General features: G+C 44.2%; 1 protein-coding gene across 13 annotated transcripts in view; it reads left to right on the top strand.

The window, feature by feature from the left end:
- Positions 1–24,479, top strand: part of ANK1 (ankyrin 1) — a 244,111-nt gene that overhangs the window by 76,974 nt on the left and 142,658 nt on the right. For 4 of the 13 annotated variants that reach the window (XM_073018052.1, XM_073018051.1, XM_073018050.1 and 1 more), the window contains exon 1: positions 20,373–20,484. The exons of 8 other annotated variants lie outside the window; for them this stretch is intronic. In XM_073018052.1, coding sequence (XP_072874153.1) covers positions 20,458–20,484 — 27 coding nt within the window. In that variant the 5' untranslated portion in view covers positions 20,373–20,457. Of the gene's footprint in view, positions 1–20,372; positions 20,485–24,479 lie in introns of those variants that run through there. One more of the 13 variants, XM_073018048.1, reaches the window with a different exon arrangement.

Here is a 24,479-nt window from a genome sequence, read left to right as displayed (position 1 = left end):
CAGTGGGGGCACTTGGGTTATTGGGCCTGTGTGTGCAGGTGGCCAGCCAAAAGGTTGGAAACCTCCAAGAATGTGGCTGGACAGAAACATGGGTGCAGCCCATTGGCAGCTGGCACACCAACTGTTGCCAGCTCTCAGGAGCATTGTCTCAGTGTTTCTCTCTGTGGCTGTCTTTGAGAGTGACCCTGGATTGTGAAAGGGCTGCATCTTTTCTATCTCTCTTTGGAGATGCCTCATGCATCCGTGGTTCAGTGGTGAAAAGCATGTTTGTTTTAGTCTTGAGTCACTTGTTGGGTATATCTTCGGTTTAGAGCTTTGGTTTATAGAGAGCATGATAGGAACTTTTTCCTTGAGCTCTTCCCTCCTAAGCTAAAATGGAACTGTGTACTCAGAAATAAAGAAAACAGTTTATTATTAAAACTTTTCAAAGACAAATAGCTCTACCTCTAGAATACAGGAATATTTTGATTTCCATCCTAGTTGGAAATCTGTTTCCTGATATAAAGGAGCAAACTGAGAATCGGACAGATGGGTCAGCATCTTGACATTCAGGCTGCAACCCAGTGCTTAGGGTAATTAAAAACAACTGTCCTTGTCTTACATGTTGAGGCTTTATCACAACAGGAATGTGCCTCTAGAAGCAATTCAAAACCCACCTAGCCTTCTTACCGGTGCCCAAACCTCACCTGTTCATCTCAAGATGCTTGCAGAAACCTCAACAAATCAGAACATTGGAAACAAAACTGTCTTGCATTTAAGAAAAAGAAGGAAAAGTTTAAATAGATTTATCCTAGGCTTCTGATAATAGGCAAATGTGCCCCCAAAACTCTTTCCTGTTGAAAATTTGAATTCTTTCTCTATGCTTTTGAGATGTAACTTTCCTAACCTGTCTTATCTAAGAACAATCCTTCTTGAAGTGCAAACTTCAGGGAGATGATTCTCAGGTTAAAAATAAAGAGGGGAAAAAAAAAAAAAGAAACTATTTGGAAACTGGCAAATGAAAAGTCTTGACTACAAAAGCATGAGCCACCTGAGCAGGGAACCTTCACTGGTCCCATTTGCCAGATCCAGCTATTCTCTTATAAGTGAGTTTTGAATTATTGTATCTGGCACATGATTAAAATTTAGAAAGATCTGTTTCTGTCTGTATGTTTATGTATGTCTATGTATGTATGTATGTCATGTAATGCGATATTTTCTATCTCTGGATGAGGTCTATTAAATTGGCTTAAAGAAAAATAAGTGCTTATAAAAATTGTTGTCTCAGAAAAAGAGAAACTAACCAAAATGCTTTTCAACTTCATGTAACCGATAAAATTTGGTAAATAAAAATATTATTGGCCAGACCTGGTGGCTCACGCCTGTAATCCCAGCACTTTGGGAGGCTGAGGTGGGAGGACTGCTTGAGGTTGGAAGGGCAAGACCAGCCTGGGCAACATAACAAGAACCCTGTGTCTACAAAAAATAAACTTTTTTACATTTTTATTTTCAGACTGCATAGTAATCTCCAGAATTCTAATAAGGAAACTGATAGATTCATGAAACTGCTCATAACATGAAGCAGAATAAGAACTAATTACATAGTTTTTCATAGGCGTGGTGGTACATGCCTATAGTCCCAGCTACTTGGGAGGCTGAGGTGGGAGGATCCCTTGTGCCCAGGAGTTCGAGGCTGCAGTGAGCTATGATTGCACCACTGCCTTCCAGCCTGGGTGACAGAGCAAGATCTTACCTCTAAATAAGAAAAAAATGAATATTATTTGTTTAATTAAAACAGGCATGTCTTCAGAATTGTTAGCATTAAATACAATGCAAACAAATTTTCATCTCTTAGATGTTTAAAATCATAAGATTATGGGTTCAACCTAAGAGCAACTGTGCAAGTGAAACTGCAGTATCCATTACTGTGTGTATATCAAACACAGCAGTAAGACAAAAATCCAATTATTTAACTTTTTATGTTATTGCTTTTGTGACTCTCGTAACATGCAGGTGCTATGAAAATAGTTAATGGAAACAGCGTTTCCATTATTACTGAATAGCTGAATAGTTCCATTCAACTATTAAAATAGTTAGTGGAAATGATGGCTAGCTTTATCTAATGTCTTATTTAATTTTTATGAATAATCCAAGTATAATTGTTAAGAACAAGTGAATTACACAGATGTAAGAGTGATAAAGGTTTATAAATGGATTTTGAAACAGTAATTATGTTTTATAATATATCTGTTTAAAAAGGTTTCCCAATCTCTTTGGTAACTATACCCTTAGATATCTTCATCAAATGTCTAGTTTATTTCCAAATAAGATAAAATACTGAAACATTAACTGGTGAACATAAATTTAAGTTTATTTACATTTGGGTTCTTAAATTTTATAGAAAGACAAAACATACTTGGGTTAGTAAATATGTCCTGTTCCACAATGAAAAAGTATTCTATGAGGAAGCAGAAAGCATATATTTCTAGAAATGATGAAATATGCAGTCAGCAAATGTTATGTGACAGTTCAAAATTGCTTGCTTCCTAGGTTTTCACTGGAAATTAGGGTTACTAAGTCTTAAAATTCTAATAATGTAATTAAAACTACTATAAATGATAAGAAAAACAATTCTGTATAGAAAGTGTACAAGGAAAGTAAGTTGTTATAAGGCATGAGGTTTTTTTTGTTGAGGGAAAATAACTTTGTCTAGTTTAGAGGTTATTAAAAGGTTGTTTCAAAATGAAAGAACGAAAGATGGGGGAAAACTGAACGGATATGAAGTTGGGAAGAAAGAGAGAAAGAGGGATCCCATAGGGTCAAACTGACTAAAATGGAATACATTTATTATAATGGTTTTTAAAATGAGCCTTAATATCAAAAGTACACTGATGCAAAACTAGAATTTTGTCTTCTCTTCTAACAACAAGGGTGCTTTGTAGTCTTAATAAGAGATAGGGAAATTTTTTTTTCCATCTTTTGAGTGATCTGCCTTAAAAAAAAAAAAGAGGATTCTGTGTTTTATCAAAATAATTTCCTGTGCTTCCTGTTTTCATTATTAGGTCTTTGATTACTTAAGAAAACTGAGTCTTCTCAATATTAAAAGAGTTGAGGCTTTTTATGATTATGTAAGCTTTTAAATATTTGCCTTTAAGATCTCATGTCACTTTGATTTTACTTCATAATGATCTGTGATCCTATTTAATTAAGTGTTTAAACCTTTCGATATTGGCACTTTCCAAAATCAAATTCAAAGTTAATCTTTTTGACCTGGAAATAACTTTGGGATTTTTCAGATGGGCCCCTGGAAGTTTTCAAAACCAAATTGTTCTCTCGTCTTATAAAACATACCTGGTAAGCTAATTAGGCTTATTTTATGTTACATTTGCATGGAAAGCATTATCAAGTAGGAAATGATGTTTAACCTTCTTTGAGTTATGTGGATATATGTTATTACATGCAATTCCTAGAAATCTGCTAAGTTCTGATAAATCAGTCATGATTCTAGTTGTTATTTTAAAATGTTGTTTGCCATGGAAATACAATGAATAATAAAACAATAAAATAAATAAAAATTTAAAAATAAAAAATAAAACAATAAAAATAAACAAATAGCTTGTCAGGTGCATCATTATTATAATGAACTCTCATCTGATCTTTAACCATGGCTATTTTAAGTCTTTGTCATCCATTTATTGTTTTACTTTAATTCTCTAAAAGCTTCTTTAAGGAGATTTACAGAAAACACTGACAAATATTTTGGAATACAGGTTTCTGATAACTTTAAGATTATACCATGAGACTGCATAGTAATCTCCAGAATTCTAATAAGGAAACTGGTAGATTCATGAAACTGCTAATAACATGAAGCAGAGTAAGAACTAATTACATGCAACTGAATGAGCCCAGGAGGAATACTTTTTTTTTTTTTTTTTTAGGGGGAGTCTCGCTCTGTCCCCCAGGCTGGAGTGTAGTGGTGCGATCTCGGTTCACTGCAAGCTCCGCCTCCTGGGTTCACGCCATTCTCCTGCCTCAGCCTCCTGAGTAGCTGGGACTACAGGCGTCTGCCACCACGCCCGGCTAGTTTTTGTATTTTTAGTAGAGACAGGGTTTCACCATGTTGGTCAGGCTGGTCTTGAATTCCTGACCTTGTGATCCACCTGCCTCGGCCTCCCAAAGTGCTAGGATTACAGGCATGAGCCACTGTGCACAGCCTCTATGTGGCAATATAGTTCTTTGCATAAGTTTAATAAGAATCTGTTCTTGTAACGGGACCCAATTGGAAACACTGATAATGTTACCAATGCTTTGACTGGAATGTCACATTTTATAGTATGCCAGACAACTTTAAGGACCTAAGGTTGACTTTATGGAGCCAATGAAGCCCTTGAAAAACAAAACAACCCATGTGGTACCTTGAATCCATGGTTCATATGGTAACATTAAAGGTGGGTAAGGAATGTCACTTCTTGGCAGGCCCAGGAACCTCAGGATATTTTAGGGATCTTGAAAAGAGAGGAATTCACCCCAATCTACAGGTATTACAGACAAAGTTTGATGGCAAGTCCTTTGCTTAGCTTCCTAGCCTTAATAGGCTTTTAAAAGTCCAATCTGAGATTCCTTATTAAAAGTTTCAGAAAAACAGACTTCAAAGAGCTTATATGATCAATCACTATTCTTGCTGCACTTTTGTAAATGCTCAGGCCAAGTTTAAGAAGACTAAAGTTATTTTGCAGATATATTAGTCTTGCTGTAATTATTTTTGGTAAAATTGGAGGTGACTGTAAGAAAATCCATGTTTCAGTAGAAACTATAGGGTACCTGTTATATTCTGGCCTTCATGTTCCTTGAGATGTTTATCTACCTCTAAACTGGACTGGAACCTGAATTTCCTTAATATCTGGCTATGACTCTACAAGCTAACATTTCAGAATTTCTCCCACCTTTCTGACTTGGAATCACTAAAAACAAAAGTTGTCCATTTCCGGAAGCCCTGCAAGCTGAAGCCAGATAACCTGATGTGAACTTTGGAGAAATTACCACAACATCTTATGTATGGATAACCTTTGTGCCTATTGCCCTGTGGGCCACTTAAACCACCAGAGACATTTAAACTGCAAAAGGTGCTTCGTTATAACCCACAATCTAGAAATTTTCTCAACTGGCTGCCCTCCAGACTCAGAAATTTGGTTTATTCTCTCCTCCAGTTATTAACTTACATTTTTCTTTTGTTGCCATAGAAATGACTCTTTGGTGGATTATTGGACAATCTACCAACTCGGTTTCTAGACTAAAAAACTTCTTGGGAGAGTCTCAGCCTGTCCGGGGCCTGTTAGGAACCAGGCTGCACAGCAGGAGGTGAGCAATGAGCCAGGAAGCATTGCTGCCTGAGCTCCGCCTCCTGTCAGGTCAGCGCATCAGATTCTCATAGGAGTGTGAACCCCATTGTGAACTGTGCATGAGAGGGATCTAGGTTGCACACTCTTTATAATTTAACTAATGTCTGATGATCTGAGGTAGAACAGTTTCATCCCGAAACCATCTCCCAACCTCCGGTCTGTGGAAATATTGTCCTCCACAAAACTGGTCCCTGGTGCCAAAAAGCTTGGGGACCTCTATTCTCTGGTGTATTTCATGCTGGTTATTCTAAGAAACTACAGACACAAGAGTAGCTCTAAGAAGTTGTCCTTTTGTCAAGGAAATCTACATCTATAAAGGAAACCTACAGTAATGAAAGTATCTTTATCAGGAAGAGGACTGCTCTAGACAACTTTTACTTTTTATCTGCACAGCAGGACAACCTTTGCTGACCATGCATTTCCTCCATTGACCTTCCATGGCTGGCCACTGCCTCCTCCTGGAGGCCCCAGGACCTTCTTCCTTTCTACGGCTTAGGATACTCTATCAGTTTCAAACATCTGACCCTTGAGTCTCATATATTGTGGGATTTCCATGCATAAGTAGTATATAACTATTTTTTTTCTCCCTGTTCATCTGTATTATGTCAACTTAATTTATAGCACAGCCAAAGAACCTAGAACAGTGGAGAGAAGCCATTTTTGCTCCCCTGCAGACAAAATGAAGGAAAGTGAAGATATTTGAGTTGGATGATGATAACGAAGTGATTTGGAACTCATGGAACAACTATACATTAAGTGGGTTACTTGATGAATTAATATCAGCCTCAAGGGAGAGCTTCAGTGATGTGCTGCTGGGCCCCATCCCTGGCCATGTACTGATTAACATTCCAGTTTACAGTTGCCTGCAGACATAGCAAGCAGTTTCATTTAATTCTCAGGGAGCCGGATCATTAAATGTATTCAGATGAGTGGAGGCTATAATTGCTCTTTGTCTTGTGTTAGGACATATACAGGTATGTTGTCACCACCTCTGAAAGATCTTGAGAAATATGGACAAACTGAAAGTACAGTCAGAGAAATTAACCATAATAATGATAACAATAGCTACATGTACTGAGCGCATACCACATGTGAGCACTGTATTGAGCATTGCGCTGGCACAACCTCACGGAGTCCTCACAGCAGCCCTGTGAGGCAGACACTATTGGCAGTCCCACTGTGCAGCTGGACACACTGAGGTTTGGGAGGTTCTGTGCTCTGGCCTCTGCAGCACAAAGACTGGTGGAAGGGTCTGGCCTGTGGCCTGGAGAGGGCAGTCTGAGCCAGGGAGGGCAGTGCATCCTATGTGTGGATGAAGGCTGAGGGGAAGGCTGTGGGTTTATTCCGAATGGAGCTGATGCGCAGAAGTGGAAGCAGAAGGTGGGAGCTGCGGGGCAATGGCAGCTCCTGTGTGAGGAGGGACTTCGAGTCTTCTGAAACTGCCTTTGCAGAATTCTAAGTAATGAGAGAAAGCTAACGTGACTGACTCCATCTTGCTTCTAATCTCATAGGCTAACTTATTTCTTGTTTTGTTTTTTGCTTATTCTGGCATGGAGGCCAAGATAACTATGAGAGGAATTTAGTTTATAGTTAAACTTTGAGGCAAGGAAAACTGAAACCCCTGCTCCTTTCCTCGGAGAGTGAAGCTGCATTCAGGAAACAAGGTTTGAATTACGGTAGAGGCTTGAGCTTTGCTAAAGGATAGGCAGAGTTAAACAATGAGCTGCCATGCTTAGCTTGTTTTTCTATAAATTGTGTACTGCCCCAGGGTCACGCAACCAGGGTAGATTTATAACTTCTCTGACTATCTCTAGAGATAACATCACTACTGTGAAACCTAAAGAAGGGGCCTTTGAGATATTTTTTCAGATTTAGCATTTCCTCAGACCAAGAACCCCAACCTGGTCTTGAGACCCGCACTCGAGAGCCGATGCACCTGCGTGAAGACGATTTTAGGCACCTCTGTGATGCCATCCATTGCTTCAGTTTCCCAGCCCCTGCCTGCCAAAGTACCCTTAAAATACCCTGGCCTCCGAATTTCTGGGGAGACAGGTGTGAGAAGTTTCTCCCGTTCTCTTGGCTCTCCCGGCCCTGTGGTCATGAGGCCTTCCTTTGGGGCAGTGCCTGTTCTCAGCACATTTGGCTTTCTGGGCAGTGGGCAAGATGAACCCATCCAGCTGTTACGCTTCGGGGGCACATTGCTCTGGAAGGCCAACGAGAGGCTGCACAGCTCCTCCTCAGGGATGCCAGAAGAGGAGTTCCACCTTGGATGACTCAGAGATGCTCTGCCTCTGTGTGGCCCGACGGACCTGCAGCCACTGCTTACAGACAGTGGGTTTGCCAGCCACTAAAGAGCTTTCACACGGCTTCAGGGCAGCCTCAGCAGAGGGGCCACAGATGGCTTCACCGTGGAAACACGTTCGTTCTGGGGAGGTCAGATTCACGGCCTGAGGGGTGCAGGAAACAAGCTGGAGTGGCCATTGCCCGAGCTTTCCCTTTTTTGGGGGGAAATAGAAAATAACCTTCAACGTTTACACCTCCTGACATGAAACCGCAGATTCGCTGATTCTTCAGCTAATTTGTGCACATTCAGCATTTGTCAGTCTGACAGACTTTCCTCCCTCAGAGCCACCTGGATTTAGGAAATGCCAAGCTATGAATAATCAGGCCGACATCGCCCAGGTCTGAAAGCAGAAAGGAAAGAGTTTGGGCGTTTAAATGCCCTTCAGGTTGGAGAATGACCCTTCAACAGGATATTTTACGTTTTAAACTTTATAATCAGCAAATCAGGGGTAAAAACGGAATTTAGGGGAACCTGAAGCGAAATTCTTTTCATTCTCTCTCTCTGTCCCCCCTCCCCACTACCTGCATATAACATGCCCTCCCCACATCTGTGGATCCCCGTGGCTCACAGTAACATGACAGTGGGAGAGCACAAGCCATCAGTTAACCCGAAACAACAGGACTGATTATTTTCACAAAGTAGGAGAGGCAGAGCACCTAGGGTTTAGTCAGAAGAATGGATTCCAGCCTCAGTCAGTAATTAGCTGTAGGATCATGGGCAGTGCAGTTTAATGTTCTAAGTTTCAATTCTTCCCTATTTTTTTTTTTTTTTTTAGAGACAAGGTCTCACTATGTCACCTGGGTTGAACTATAGTAGCATGATCATAGCTCACTACAGTATGACCTCCCGGGCTCAAACGATCCTCCTGCCTCAGCCTCCCAAGTAGCTGGGGCTACAGGCATGCAGCCCCATGCCTGGCTGATTAAAAAAAAATTTTGTAGAGGTGGGGTCTTGCTGTGTTGTCCAGGCTGGTCTTGAACTTCTGGCCTCAAGTGTTCCTCCTATCTTGGCTCTCAAAGTAGCTGGGATGACAGGCGTGAGCCACCATGCCCAGTCCCAATTCCTCCCTTTGTAAAACAGAAATAATAACAATTTTTCATGATAATTGAAACTCCAGGATGGTTTTGAGTATCACACACCATAGTGCATGTTGACGCGTTTGCTAATTGCTCTACGTTATTTCTATAATGATTATAAGATGGAGACCTCCTGCTGGCTTGGAAGTGTTCACAGAGCTGCATATTTGGTGTAGATGTAGTGTTTGTTTTATGGATCCTCAAAGGATTGGGATAATTAGCTAAATAAATCTTGGCTAAGCCAGCATGTGTAAGGTAGTCATGCCCTTAGCTCAGTAACATGTACAAAAAAGACCCGTAAGGCATGAGATCAAAGTGGAGATTAAGAATGACTCCCCAGTAAAGGAGAGTCACCTGGGGAAGTATGAGCCCTGGACGAACCACACTTGTGTGGTCACCTGGATCTGGCCATCCACAGGCAAGAACAAGACTTGCAGGGCAGTCATGCAACTGGGTGACTAGTGGGGATGATAATCCTATAGCAAAAAGTTAAAGAATAATAATATCAAATACCCTTTGCCAGCACGGTGCAGAGAAACACTCATTTTCTGGTTGGAAAATCTATAATGCCAATAAGGCCTCAGAAATGTTCATAAGCTTTGACTTCAGCCAGTCTAGAAAATTATCTGGGAAAGATCTTAAGGAAATAGTCACATTCAAGAGCACAAAATCTTAATTGTAACATTGTTTAAATTAGCAAAAAAAAATTAGAAAGCATCTATGTGCAGCAGTAGGGGGTGGATTAAAATGAAACAGCAAACATTCTTATTTTTATTTTTATTATTTATTATTATTATTTTTGAGACAGAGTCTCGCTCTGTCACCCAGGCTGGAGTGCAGTGGGCATGATATTGACTCACTGCAACCTCCGCCTCCCAGGTTCACTTGATTCTCCTGCCTCAGCCTTCCAAGTAGCTGGGATTACAGGCGCCAGCCAGCAGGCCTGGCTAAGTTTTGTATTTTTAACAGAGACGGAGTTTCACTATGTTGGTCAGACTGGTCTCGAACTCCTGACCTCAAGTGATCCACCTGCTTCGACCTCCCAAAGTGCTGAGATTACAGGCTTGAGGCACTGTGCCTTCCTTACAACAGGTAAGTGGCATGTCCCAGGTTCCATGGCCTAAGTAACAAAGACTTGCCCAGGACTGAGACCGTCTTACTCCAGTGCTTTTCTCTAGACAAGGAGCTGTCAGGACAAGTTGCTGTGGAATTGAAACAACCCCATGGGAGCTTACATGTGATCAGAAATTGCATGGTGGGTCTGCAGCGGTGGGCCAGAGCAGTCTGAGTTGGTGCAGCAGGTAGCCACAGGGCGCAGCACTCATAGAGGAGGTGGAGTGTCCCCGGCCCTGGCATGCTCTGCAGAGAAGACCCTATCTGGGTCTGGGCTTAGAGCAGAGGGCTGCCGACCTTGGGGCTGGCCAGGCACGGTCTCCAGAAGGAGTCCTTCTCTTCCTCTTTCACCATCATCTCTTCTCCCGCCTCCTCCTCCCCTCCTCCTCTTTCCCTCCCTCCTCCTCCTCCCTTCTTTTGTCCCCATTCCTCTCCTCTTTCTCCCCTCCTCCTACTCTTTGTAGAGAGAAACCCAGTCCTCCTTCTCACTCCCTTCTTTGGCTCTCCCTTGTAGATGCTGGGAGAGAGGGAAGTTTTGGAGACATGATCTGGCTTTCTTCAATTAGCGTCCTTTGAACACTAATATTTTACTCTCAGATTTAAAAACAAGACAGAGGAAGTCAGTGCCCTAAGATTTCAAATATTATCTCAGAGGGGATCAGAGATTTTATGCGAAACCGCCCGGCCTCATCAGTGTCCTCTTCATCATGACCACTGCCACCACCAGCACCTTGCAATCCATCCAGGACACCAACCCCTCTTCAATGCCATTTCCTGTCAACTCCTAGGGATAGTCCTGCTCACAGATACAAGGTGCGATGTTGGGCCAGCCATTCACAGAAAGAAGGTGAAAGGGCCATGACAGACAGGGCAGTACGGACTCTCTGTTTCCAATGCTGGACTTGAAGGGAGTGTAAATGAACATAAATAAACTACAACTGACTTGAAGCCACATTAGAGTCTTATCTGGGAGGCAATACAGTGTCATGGTTAAGCATGAGACTTGGATTGAAGTCTCCATTTCTCACTGGTTCTGTGACCTTGGTAAGCCTCTCTCTTGCCTTGGTCATCTAATCAGGAACAGGGGGGTTATCACAGTGCCTGCCCCATCAGACTGCTGGAGTCATGAGTGAATAATGATGCAGAACTCTAGACTGGGTCTGTTTTCTTCACCCATTGCATACCTAGTACTATCACTGGCACATAATAGGCGCTTGGTAAATATTACGAGAAAGACAGATGAGTGAATAAATGAATGATGAACAAATGAATGAATGAGAACATAGTAAGTGCTTAATAAATGTTAATTATTAGCATAGTGAAGTATCTAATTCTTCCATCCCCTCTTTTTCTCACATCTGTGGATGGTAAAACTGTTAGCAGCAGGAGCATGATCCAATGCAGGCATAACCAGGGATTTCTGAGGACAAGAAGGGCCTGAGACATCTATAAACTGGATGATCATCATGGAAAACCATTGAGAGTGGAGTCTGTCACAATCTGCTCTCTTACAACATTGTGTTGCTTTTTTCTTTTGAGACAGAGTCTAGCTCTGTCGCCAAGGCTGGAGCGCAGTGGCACCATCATAGCTCACTGTAGCCTCTAACTCCCAGGCTCAAGTGATTCTCCTGTCTCCCGAATACCTGGGCTTACAGGTGCCATCACGCCCAGCTAATTTTTGTATTTTCAGTAGAGACAGGGTTTCGCCATGTTGCCCAGGCTGGTCTTGAACTCCTGACCTCAAGTGATCTTCCCTCCTTGGCCTCTGAAAGTGCCAGGATTACCGACACGAACCACTGCACCTGGCCTGTGCTGCTTTTATATTATCTTTTTCCTCCTTTTTTCCCTTTATCTTGCTCCTTTTTATACACAATAGTGCAAAGAACAGGGGATGCATGAACTTTGCTCTGGAAAGATCCTGGACAAATCGTGTTATCTCCCTAGGCTGCCATTTTATTCTCAAAATGAGGACATGGGCGCCATCACTCTCTGAGTTCTTGTCCAGTCTATCATAGTCTGGTTCTGTGATTTTAAAAAAATAGCTTAACGCCAAGGTATATTTGAGTGCTTAAACTTGCAGTTTCAAAGTGTAGCCTGGGGACCCAGGGAGCTCCCCAAAGACCCTTTCAAGGGGTTCTAGGGTCAAAATTCTTCACAATACAGCAATGTTATTGGAATTTTTCACTTTCTCTGTCTTGGAAATGTAAAGGATGTGAAAAGCTCATTAATATTCTTTGTGATTCCACTCTGTAACCAGCCTTTAAGAAATTACCACTTGCTGAGTTTTTATGTGGTATACAAAAGAATTTCACAGTTAACGGAAAAGGCTATTAAAGTACTCCTCCTTTTTCCAACTACATATCCAAGTGAAGCCAGATCTTCATATACCTCAACCGACACAACCTATTCCACCACATTGATGTAGATAGCAATATGGGAATGTATCTGTTTTTTCTTAAGCCAGACATTAAACAGATTTGCAAAAATGGAAAGCAGTGACCCTCTTTGCACTGATTTTTTTTTGGAAAATATAGTTATTTTTCAGAAAAAATATGTTGTCTATGTTAATGTGAAATTGGTTTATTATGCTGTGTTCAAATGAACTAATATATACATAGTTTTAGAAACTCTCAGTTTTAATTTCTGATATAGTAAATCTTGCTAGATATAACTCACATTTAAGAAGGAGCTCTATGGGGCTGGGTGGAGTGGCTCATGCTTGTAATCTCAGCACTTGGGGAGGCTGAATCAGGAGGATCGCTTGAGCCCAGGAGTTCAAGGCCAGCCTGGGCAACATAGTGAGATCCTGTCTCTACAAAAAATAAATTAAAAAAATTAGCCAGGTGCAGTGGCACAAGCCTGTAGTCCCAGATACATAGAGGCTGAGGTGGGAAGATTGCTTGAGCTCATGAGTTCTAGACTGTAGCAAGCCATGATCGTAATAACGTGCCCCTATCTGGGTGACAGAGCAAGAATCTGAGAGAGAGAGAGACAGAGAGAGAGAAAGAAAGAACTTTATGAGAGAGAGAGAGAAAGAGCTCTATGACAGCGAGAAAGACACACACACACACACACACACACACACACACACACACACACACACAGAAAGAAAGAAACAGCTCTATGGGGTCCTTAATATTTTTTTAATGTAAAAGGGACCCGAGATCAAAAAGTTTGAGTTCCATTCAACACTATTCGAAGTTTACCAGAATGAGTGGGAGTTTGTCCTTGAATTTTTAAAAAATTAATTAAGCATCTGTTGTTTAACCTCTTAAAGCTTTTAGTTCCCCCACCCTTCATGTAGACTTTTAAAAAAGACTGAGGTCACTTCTCTGTTTTCATCATGTTTTGCCTGAATGTGGGAATTTCGCAGCACTCTAAGCCAGTGCCGAGCAGATGGAGATGTGTAAGGTTTAAGCGAATGAGAATCAAGTTTTCAGAATCTGGAATATGTTCTAAAAATATTGATCTCTTAAACTCGTAGCCTGAGCAAACATTTAACATTAAACAAAGTAAATCAGTAATCTCCCTCCCATAGTTACCCTCTCATTGAAAAAGACCAGATTATTTTGCAGGCAATTAATTAATCCCTCTCATAGCCAGGGAGAGAAACCAGCCAACTCACCTTGTGAGTTTAGTATGGTATGATACTAAAACTGGAGACAATTTAGGAAAATAAAATGATAGGCCAATGTGGGGGTTTTAAATATGTACATATTCTTCAATATACTTCCCTTGGACAATTCCGCTGCCATTGAGGGTGGGCTGGTTTAGTGATTTGCTTCTAGCAAATAGAATGTGGCAGAAGAAGACATCACATGATATGTGATGTCTAGACTAGGCCATGATAGCCTCGTGGTTTCTGCCTTCTCTCTTGGGTCACTCTGGGAAAAGCTAGCTGCAGTGTAAGAGGATGGTTGGCAGTCCTATGGAAGGTCCATGTGGTGAGGAGCTGAGAGCTTCTGTCAGCAGCCATAGGAGGATCTTGGAAGTGAATCCCAGCCCCAGTTGGGCCTTCAGATGACTGCATCCCCAGCTGACATCTTAATGGCAACTTCTTGAGAGATGCTGTGCCAGTACCACCCAGATGAGTTGCCCCTGAATTCCCGATCCACAGAAACTCTGAAATACTAAATTTATGTATTTTAAATCAGCACAATTGGGGGCTACTTTGTTATGCAGCAGTAGCAAAATAAAATAGCCAATATAACTTATGAATATACAGGTGTAAAAATCCTGTAGAAAATTCCACAACTCTAATTCAGTGGTGCTATATGACAAATAATTCATTATGACCAAGAAGGGTTTAACTAAAAAATGGAAGGATAGTTTAGCATTAGAAAAATCTATTAATGCAGTGTATCACCTTCACAAAAAAGGAAAAGAAAAATTTGGATTTCAACATTCATTCATGATTAAAATTTTAATAAACTGAGACTAGAAGCTAACTTCCTTAACTAATAAAAAGATATTCACAAAAGTCCTACATAAACATTATACTTAATAGTAAAACTTTAAAAGCAGCTCCATTTAAGTCAGCAACTAGATAAACGTCCTATCACTGTTTCCGTTCAAAAATATATTGGGTATCTTACCCAACATAATAGAGCAAGAAAAGCAAAGAAGGGGTACAAAAACTGTAAAAGAAGAGAACAAAATGTCCTGATTTGTGAATAATAATTGTCTACAGAGAAAAATCAAAGAGAATCATCGTCAATGTTTTTGAAGGCTAGTCAAGTGAAGCAGTGGGAATGGAGAAGGGACAAATAAATCTGTAACTGAATGTGATCAATTAATTGTAAACATCACTGCACTCGGACCAGCCAGGGGCAAACTATGAGACCTCATAAAAGAGCTCAACAAGATTTCTGGCTACAGGCTCAAGATACAAAAATTTATATATTTGTAGACTGTCACAATCCAATAAAAATATCAAACAAGGGGGCAAAGGACCAAGAGAAGCTTTGATGCTTTTTTTTCTCTCTCTCTCCCTTCCTCTTCCCTTCCCTTCCATTCCCTTCCCTTCCCTTCCCTTCCCTCCCCTCCTCTTCCCTTCTTTCTTTCTTCTATCGTCTCTCTCTCTCTCTCTCTCTCTCTTTCTTCTTTTAGATAGGGTCTCATTTTCATTACCCAGGCTGGAGTGCCGTGGCATGATCATCGCTCACGGTGGCCTCAATGACTTCCCAGGTGATCGATCCTCCCACCTCAGCCTCCCCAGTAGCTGGGACTACAGATGTGAGCCACCATGCCTGGCTACCTTTTTCTATTTTTAGTAGAGATGGGGTTTTGCCATGTTGCCCAGGCTGATCTCGAACTCCTTGGCTCAAGTAATCGGCCTCCCAGAGTGCTGGGATGACAGGCATGGGCCACTGCGCCCGGCCGTTATGATGCTTTTCTAGAGGAATAAGCAAAGAGACTTCCTCAACAATACAAAGACTTATTACAGACAATATTAAAACTTATTATAAAACGTATTATTAGTTGCAGTGGCAATGAAGACAGTATGACATCAGTACTGAGATAGACTTACAGGCCAATGGATCATAGACTCTCCAACAGACTCATGCATGTGGAGACTTAATAAACGATGAACATGACACTGCAGTTCAGCGGGGAGAGGATGGGCTATTCAATCAATGGTGCACAGATATTTCATTATCCACATGGTAAAAATCAGAACTCAACTCACATTATACACAAAATAAGTCAAGTGGATTTAAAGACCTAAATATGAGAAAACTATAGGCCGGACGTGGTGGCTCACACCTGTAATCCCAGCACTTTGGGAGGCTGAGGCAGGCAGATCACTTGAAATCAGGAGTTTGAGATCAGCCTGACCCCTGTGGTAAAACCCTGTCTCTACTAAAAACACAAACATTAGCCAGGCGTGATGGCGAGTGCCTGTAGTCCCAGCTACTCAGGAGGCTGAGGCAGGAGAATTGCTGGAACCCGGGAGGCGGAGGTTGCAGTGGGCTGAGATGGTGCTATTGCACTCTAGCCGGGGCAACAGAGCAAGACTCCATCTCAAAAACAAAACAAAACAAAACAAAAACCCTATAAAAGAAATATAATACAGAAAAAAACTGTATAAGCTCAGGGTAGAAGTGGACTTCTTAAATAAGACAAAAGAAACACAAATCATAAAGAAAATGATCGACATATTTGACACATTAAAATTGACATTGGTTCATCAAAAGATACCATTTTAAAAAGTGGAAAGAGCTACACACTGGAAGAAGATATTTTCAATGCACATAACTGAAAAATGATTCGTATTCAGACTGCAGAGAACTCCTCCACCTCGATAAGAAAAAGCAAACAACATCACAGAAAAATGGGCAAAGGGCTTGAATAGTAATTTCATAGAAGAGGAAAAGTAAATGTCCTATAAACATGTGAAAAGATGCTCAATCTCATTAGTAATCATGGAAATACAAATAAAAAGCACCACGCCATACCATTTTATACCAACCAGATTGACAAAAATGTTAAAGTCTGACAATACCAAATGTTGCTGAACTTGCAGGGCAACCACATCACCCTGCTATTCAGAGTGTAAATTGGAAAAGCCAATTTCAAAAACAGGTCGGTGTTATCTAATAAGAGGGAAGATACACGTACGGTACAATTTAGTAATTCTCCTGCTAGCATATACACTAGAAAGATCTTGCACACATGCACTGGGAAGCTTTTATAAGAATGTTCATAGCAATAATGTTTCAATAGGAAAGAGCTGAAAACAGCTTAAATTCCATTAGCAGTAAAATGGATAAATATTTGTGGTCTTAGCAACTCAGAAGGCTGAGGCAGGAAGATTGCTTGAGCCCAGGAGTTCAAGGCTGCAGTGAATCATGATGGGGTCACTGCACTCCAAGCCTTGGTGACAGAATGAGATCCCATCTGGAAAATAAGTAAATATTGTGTACTATTTGCCTTCAATGGAATATTACACAGCAGTGAAAAGGAATAGATGAATCCTGGCTGAATTTCAGGAACATCATATTGTAGCAAAAATGCAAACAGAAGAATTCACACAACATAATTCTATTTATTCACAGTCAGAAAACATGGCAAAACTAAACAAGACATTGTTTGAAGATACAACCATAAGGTTAAACCCCGTCTCTACTAAAAATACAAAAATTAGCTGAGCGTGGTGGCACATGCCTGTAGTCCCAGCTACTCGGGAGGCTGAGGCAGGAGGATGGCTTGAACCTGGCAGGCAGAGCTGAGATCGCGCCACTGCACTCCAGCCTGGCGACAGAGAGAGACTCCGTCTCAAAAAACAAAAAACAAACAACAATCATACAACCATAAGTGGCAAAACTATAGAGAGAAACAAGGGATGATAAACACAAAATTCAGGATAATGTTTCCATCTCTGTTGGGGAGGGGAGCACGGCATGAGGTCGATGGAATCCCATGAAAGACTGGGGCATTAGAACCCAGAGCCTCTTTGTTAGCTGGGTCATGGGTGCATGACACTATTGGTTTATTATCTTTTTGATGCCTTCCAGATGGGTATAAATATAGATGGGGAATGTGTATTGGCTAACTGTGAACTGAATTAAAGTGTTAATCTAATGCAAAATGGTGCACATGGCCTCCAGACCCTAGATCCAAATGGTTTGGGTAGAAACCTGGCACAGTGTCTTCTTGAGTAGCTCTCTTAACCTCCCCGTGTCTCCGTTTCTTCACAACGACTGGATCTGACAAGAGTGGATTACAGCGAAATTATAAGGGTTATATGTAATACTTAATATTTTGTCAGGTGCTTAAAGCAGTACCTGGTACCAGGAAAGCACTATATATATGTTAAACAAAGGGTGGGGGCTTGTGAAGAGGTTTGGGGGAGTGGAGGGGAGCACTGAATTTTCGAGGCGTTCTCATAAATTGGGAGCAAAACTTTAAAGGCCTGGCACTGCACTTCCAGTGTGGGGACAGCTTTTGTGGCCCCCTTTCAGAGACTGGGGGGAAGCAAGGTATTCTGTGGCAGATAACTTGGGAAGTTCTTCGGGCAGTCTGTTGATGAAGGGAGGGACAAATGTCACTCCAATTCACAGTCCATGACATGCCTGTCCTTAGTTCCTTGTCATGGGGGGAGCTGCTTCCAGGGGTGAATTTGGGGGTCTCAAGCACATCATGAGTCCGGCTCACTGAAACCAAGCTGCGTGAGTAACCAGCCCAGCTCCTTCTCACCTGGGTGTTGGCCTGCCCCCCGAGCACACCTGGTCTTTTCCTCCGCTTCCTGTATCCAAGGGAGAGGAGCCTTATGTTGCCTGAGGGGACCTGGTTCTGGGGTTAATTCTGAAATGATCTGGCTCCCAGAGAAGCTGTGCTGGCCCGTCTCAGTCCTGAGGGACTGGGGAGGCACCATGTTGCCACCAGAAGCACTGCAGAAGGAACTAGCAGGATCCTAAGCTTTGCAATTATACTCTCTTCCTAAAGGACATTTCCTACGTCATGTGACACTCTGTGTTCATATGCTGGTGTTCTCTCTTCTGAGTGTGGGAACTCCAAAGAGAAAAATGTTGTTCCTCCTCTTCCCTGGATGGTGAAACGGCTTCTAGCTTTCATCACTCCTGCTGGTGACAACCATAGGTTTGTTCCAGAAGCTGTTACTGAGCACTTGCTGTGTTCCGAGTCCGCTATTATTTCAGCCTCATTCTTGCACCCGAGTGGGGCGCAGGCCATACTGCCCCTTCATGAATGAGCCTGGCCCAGTATGTGTTGCCAAGTGAGATCCTCTGTCCTTCGGGGAGGCTGTCTGAAATCATGTCTAATGTGACCTGCTTCTTTTACATTTTTTAGCTTTCTGGCTCCCTCAAAACAAATAAACAAACAAACAACAAAAATAGCCATTGTTTTGAGTTCAAGTGCTTCAAAAGGCTCCTGCTTAAGGACTGTGCTGTGGTAGACATGGCGGTTCCTTCTAGCCCAGATGTGGCCTAGCACTGTGTCAGCTCTGTCAGGCACTAGTACCCAGGGAGATGGCCCAGCCCCTGTAGGGTGCGCTCCAGCTGCTGTGGGAAACACAGAGGGTTCATGAAGCCGATCTCCGTGGCATCTTTCCGCAGCAGCTGTGCCCTCATGGCAAGGCTGGTTTGGTGCTGCAGGAAAGCTCTAAAGCCAGATGGCAGCCTTGTCAGGGGACCTGGACCAGTGTGGGCCCAGCAGGAAGCCAAACACCACGTGAGGAGAGCTGGAGAACCCTTCTCAGGGAAGACTGCACCAGCGGCCCCCAGCGGTGACACCCACCCCTAGAGGAAACCATGGAGGGAGACACCCCCACCTTAATGGCACCACCCCCAGGCTCCAGGGAGGCTGCCATGCCCCTGGCCCGGCAGCTCAGCTCCTCGGGGTCACCTGTTCCCTCTGCCAGCCACCAACTGCCATTCCAGGGCGTGGTATTCTCACTGATAAGGCCACTCTGGGCATACGTACACCTCATCCCATTGTTGGATGTGGACCTTGCAAAAGAAGGCTTCCTAGGCCAGGCCTACAGGAGCTTGGCCTGGGATGGTCCAGCCTGGCTGGCGGTCAGCCCCGACCTTCTGGCAGCTGCGGGACCGCCTGGGCGCCCCGCCACCCCAACCACGGCCTCCTAGCCGCTGTTTGTGGTGACTCACCTCTGGTTCCCAGGAACGTTGTTATTTTTGACCCTGATGTTATTAAGATTGTGCCCAGATTCCCTGCAAATCGTCCACTAAGCAGCATGGGGCCCTAGTGAAAGCACGCAGAGAACATAGGGCCCACGGTTGCTGGGCAGCGCGCTCCGGAGGCTCCCCAGCCTTGGAGAGCTCCAGCCTCCCCTGGGGGTGGTGGGGAGGTATGGCCGGAAGGACTCCTGCGCCCCACACCCGCAGCGCCGACGGGGCGTGGCTCTGGCCCAGCTTTCCCTGGCTGCTCCCAACCCCCGGACACCCAGGGCCCGAGCTTCCTCTACAGAGCCTCCCCATCTTTGTGGGGAGCCGGGGGGAATCAACCAGGAAAGGCAAATTGTGTAGATGCCACTACAAAGAAATTCCCGCTTAACATTGCTTCCCCTGCACCCAGCGACTTTCAGACCAGCAGAAGAGGAGGTGCCCTGCCCGCGACTAAACCAGACTCGCGTCATTTACTACCCTCTCAGCGTGTGGCCTGATGGCCAACTCTGGGCTCTGAACTCAGCTCTCCCTTCATTTGCTACCCTCTCAGCGTGTGGCCTGATGGCCAACTCTGGGCTCTGAACTCAGCTCTCCCAGGCTGCTGCCGATCCCGGGGCACCCAGAGGTCCGCGCCGGCAGAGGCCTGTGGAGCGGGGCCGCCTGGGGTTGGGGAGGGGAGGTGTTCTTGTAATCTGCGGTCCCCAGGCGGGCGCCACCCCTCCACCCGCCCGTGCCGGGAGCGCCCGGCCCGATAGCGCGCGCCTCCGGGGCTGATAAGGCCCTCAGGGGCCCGGCCCGCACGTCACAGGACCAGCAGAGGCTGCGGGGAGTCCTCCAGCCCCGGCTGCTCCTCCTCAAGCCCCGACGGCCCCTTGGCGGGCCCCTGCTGAGGGACCGGCATGCCCTGGTCGGTGGGCTTCCGCAAAGTGAGTACTGGGCGGCTGCTCGGGTGGACGGGGGCGATGTCAGGAGGGGGCCACCCAGGCCGCTCCGGTGGACAGCACGCGGGCAAGGGCAGCTTTGCACCCCCCTGCCTCCCCGAGGCCTCCCTGCCTTAGCAGAGCAGCACATCGGCCTTGTAGCTGAAGGGAGCAGGTGGACTCTGCCCTACTAGCTCAAGCCAGTACATATTTTTTACATTCAGAGATTTGCTGTCAAATTGAGTTCCAACTACCTGGGTCTCTGAATTATGTCCTGTCAGCAACAGCGCTGGGGAGGGATGGTTTTTGGATTATAGTCCAAATCTATTGAGATCCTAGAAGCTTTCCTTTGAGTCTGCTAAACTGCGTTTTGTAGGTGTATCATCACAGGCTGCAGGGTGGGCCTCCCGGCTAGGGGGCTGTCACTGTCATTTGGAAGGGGACTTTGGCTTGTTTTCTCAAAGACCCACGGAGGCCGGTGGTCTCAGGGTCACACCTGCTCGGTTCTTTGGATTTATGTGGTTAATTCATGGAGGGAAAGACATCTACCAAGGAAGGAAAAGAGCGGTAGCATGGCCCTGGGAGATAGGCTCTCATGAATATTTTTCAAGCGATAACGGCGCGTTAGCAAGGCCAGCCCAGCCTTCTCGTTCTCCCTGTGTAGATAGGACCCATCCTATCTCTGCCTGGCAGCACGGCCAGCCTGCACCATGTGTCAGTGTCCTGTGCTGGGTACGGTTCTTAGTTTGGTGATGGGTTCAGAGCCCAGAGTTGGCCATCAGGCCACACACTGAGAGGGTAGTAAATGGCCACCAGGCCACACGCTGAGAGTGTAGTAAATGGCCATCAGGCCACACGCTGAGAGGGTAGTAAATGGCCACCAGGCCACACGCTGAGAGGGTAGTAAATGGTCACCAGGCCACACGCTGAGAGGGTAGTAAATGGACATCAGGCCACACGCTGAGAGGGTAGTAAATGAAGCCAGTCTGGTTTAGTCGCGGGCAGGGCACCTCCTCTTCTGCTGGTCTGAAAGTTGCTGGGTGCAGGGGAAGCAATGTTAAGCGGGAATTTCTTTGTAGTGGCGTCTGCACAATTTGCCTTTTCCTGGTTGATTTTTTTTCCCCCTAAGGATGGGGAGGCTCTGTAGAGGAAGCTTTAGTTCCACCAGCGGCAAGCACTTCAGGTTAAGTTCGTAGAGTCTTTTTCCTCTCACCGGGCCACTCTAGGGCAGGGGTTCAGGGTGAGCCTTGGAGACCTGCTCATAGCCAACTTTGGAAGGAGGCAGGTGACTGCAGGTGTCCCGTGTAATGTGTGAACTGTCTTCAGACTCAAACACAAGTCTTTTGCAGGAATAAGGAATGGCCGATGGAAAAAACGGGTAAAATTAGCCTCCTTTCACAAACCAAGTCACAGCCTCAAGCCGCTTTTCTCTGTGTCTCAGTTTCCTTGTGTGGAAAACGAGTCTGCTGTGAGACTGAAGTGAGGTACTCGGTTATGAAAACATTAGCAAAGGGGACAGAGGCTTGAAGTTGGTTATTGTAATGAGGATCCATATACTCAGCTCACCCTTGACTTTATGGGTCAATTATGATTAGTTTCTTCTCTGTTATTGGTATATAATAATTTACTTCTTTGTGGGATACATGTGAGTGTTTGTCTCACGCATAGAATGTGTACTGACCAAGACAGGGTATTTGGGGTGTCCATGGCCTTGAATGTTTATCATTTTTACATGTTGGTATCATTTCAAGTCCTCTCTTCTGGTAACTTTGAAATGTACACGGTATTGTTGCTATTACAGTATAGTCACCCGAATCTGCTATAACACCAGAAGTTATTTCTTCTCTCTAACGGTATGTTTGTACTCATAACCAATCTCTCTTCGTTCCCCTTGCCCCCCACCCACCCCTCCTGGTCTCTGGTATCTATTATTCTATTCTCTACGTCCAAGAAATCAACTTTTTTAGTTCCCATGTGTGACTGAGAACATTCAGTATTTGTCTTTCTGTGCCTGGCTTATCTCACTTGGCATAATGACCTCCAGTTTCATCCACGTTGTTATATGATTTCATTCTTTTTCATGCCTCAGGGGTATTCCGTTGTGCAACTGTAATTAGTTTTTATATTTATTTATTTAATTATCATTATTATTATTATTGAGATAGAGTCTCACTCTGTTGTCCAGGCTGGAGTGCAGTGGTGTGATGTTGGCTCACTGCAACCTCTGCCTCCCGTGTTCAAGCAATCCTCGTGCCTCAGCCTCCTGAGTAGCTGGGACTACAGGTGTGCGCCACCCTGCCTGGCTAATTTTTGTATTTTTAGGTCTCAGTCTCACCATGTTGGCCAGGCTGGTCTCAAACTCCTGACCTCAGGTGATCCACCCGCTTCAGTCTCCCAAAGTCCTGTGATTATAGGCGTGAGCCACTGCACCTGGTCTATAATGGTTTTTAAACCCAGGTTGCCACCTCTCACCCCAAAATGGTTCTGCCAGTGTCTCTGCAAAACCAGCTGACTTATTTTGAGATTAATCAAACTGAAATATATTTAGAAAAGCAGGGTTTCAGTTGTTGTTGTTGAGAAAACGAACAGAGAAAATAGAGTGTTTTCTAAAGGTAAAGTGACTAAAAACCTTTGTCCTCGAGGTCTGTGTAACAACCTTTACAGCCAGGCACGGTGGCTCATGCCTGTAATCCCAGCACTTTGGGACGCCGAGGCAGATGGATCATGAGGTCAGGAGTTGGAGGCCAGCCTGGTCAATAGGGGGAAACCCCGTCTCTATTAAAAATACAAAAAATTAGCCAGGCATGGTGGCGTGTGCCTGTAGTCCCAGCTACTCAGGAGGCTGAGGCGGGAGAATCGCTTGAACCTGGGAGGTGGAGGCTGCAGTGAGCCGAGATCATGCCACTGCATTCCAGCCTGGGTGATGGAGCGAGGCTCTGTCTCAGAAACAAACAAACAAAACAACCTTTAACAAACATTTATGAAGTACCTATTGTGTATTAGGTCCTGTTGGGGCACCAGAAATATGGCAGTGAATAAAACTGACAAAAACTCTGTCCTTGCAGAGCTTATATCCTGGCAGGGAAAGGAAACAGACAAAAACAAAATAAAGGAGTCAACTACATTCTGTTGAAAGGTGAAAAGTCAGTCCTGTTATTGAGGGAGAGGGAAGTGGGCAAGGGAAATAGGATGTGTGAGGAGTTCTGCAATTGAAATAGAGTGCTCTGAGACAGCCTCAGTGAGGTGCCATTGGATAAAGAGGTGAAGGAGACAGCCAGGCCCAACTCCAGAGGAAACAGCACATGCAAAGGTCCCAGGGCAGGCGTGTGTCATGGGATTAACCGGGAGGCCAGTGTGGCTAGAGCAGAGTGAGGCAGGAGGAGCAGGAGGAGGTGAGGTCGGAGAGACTGGGAAAGGGGCACAGGTGCAGAAAATACAGGGCTTTGTACATTGATGTGGGGATTTTACTTCCGCTTCGAGCGAGATGAGAATCATTAGACGGTATTGGTATGATGCAAATGGCACCATTTGACTTCTACCTATATCTATGACTTCCTAATGCCTTTGAAACCAGGGATTCACATTTTGTAGGGATGGGCTACCAAATTAAACCACCTGATATAGTGTGGCAAATGGTGTTATCATGCAATTCTGATGCAACTGTTCTCAACTTGCTTCCCTCTGGGATACTTAGGGCTGGTTGTTGACATTGTTCTGCATACGTATTTCATGGCCATACCTGGGTATTAATAATCCCCCTCTCTCTTACACTTTCCTATTTAATGAGAAAATAGATAGTGCTATAGATGCTTCTTACTTAATAATTTACCACTGGTAATATTTAAAAGGAGATGGGAGCCACTATAAAATCACAATTCATATGTAGTATATGAACTTTTGATCACAGCTGCAGAAGATCCTTCGTGGTCTTCTTGGGACCTTGGCATGGATAAAGCGGACCAAGGTTCTGGAGCATGAGCTGTCAAGAAAGCTCGGGTGTA

This window comes from Chlorocebus sabaeus, chromosome 8 (genome assembly GCF_047675955.1).
Source record: "Chlorocebus sabaeus isolate Y175 chromosome 8, mChlSab1.0.hap1, whole genome shotgun sequence".
NCBI lineage: Eukaryota > Metazoa > Chordata > Mammalia > Primates > Cercopithecidae > Chlorocebus > Chlorocebus sabaeus.
Note: the sequence above shows the minus strand (reverse complement) of the source record. Positions and strands in the feature narration are given on the sequence as shown.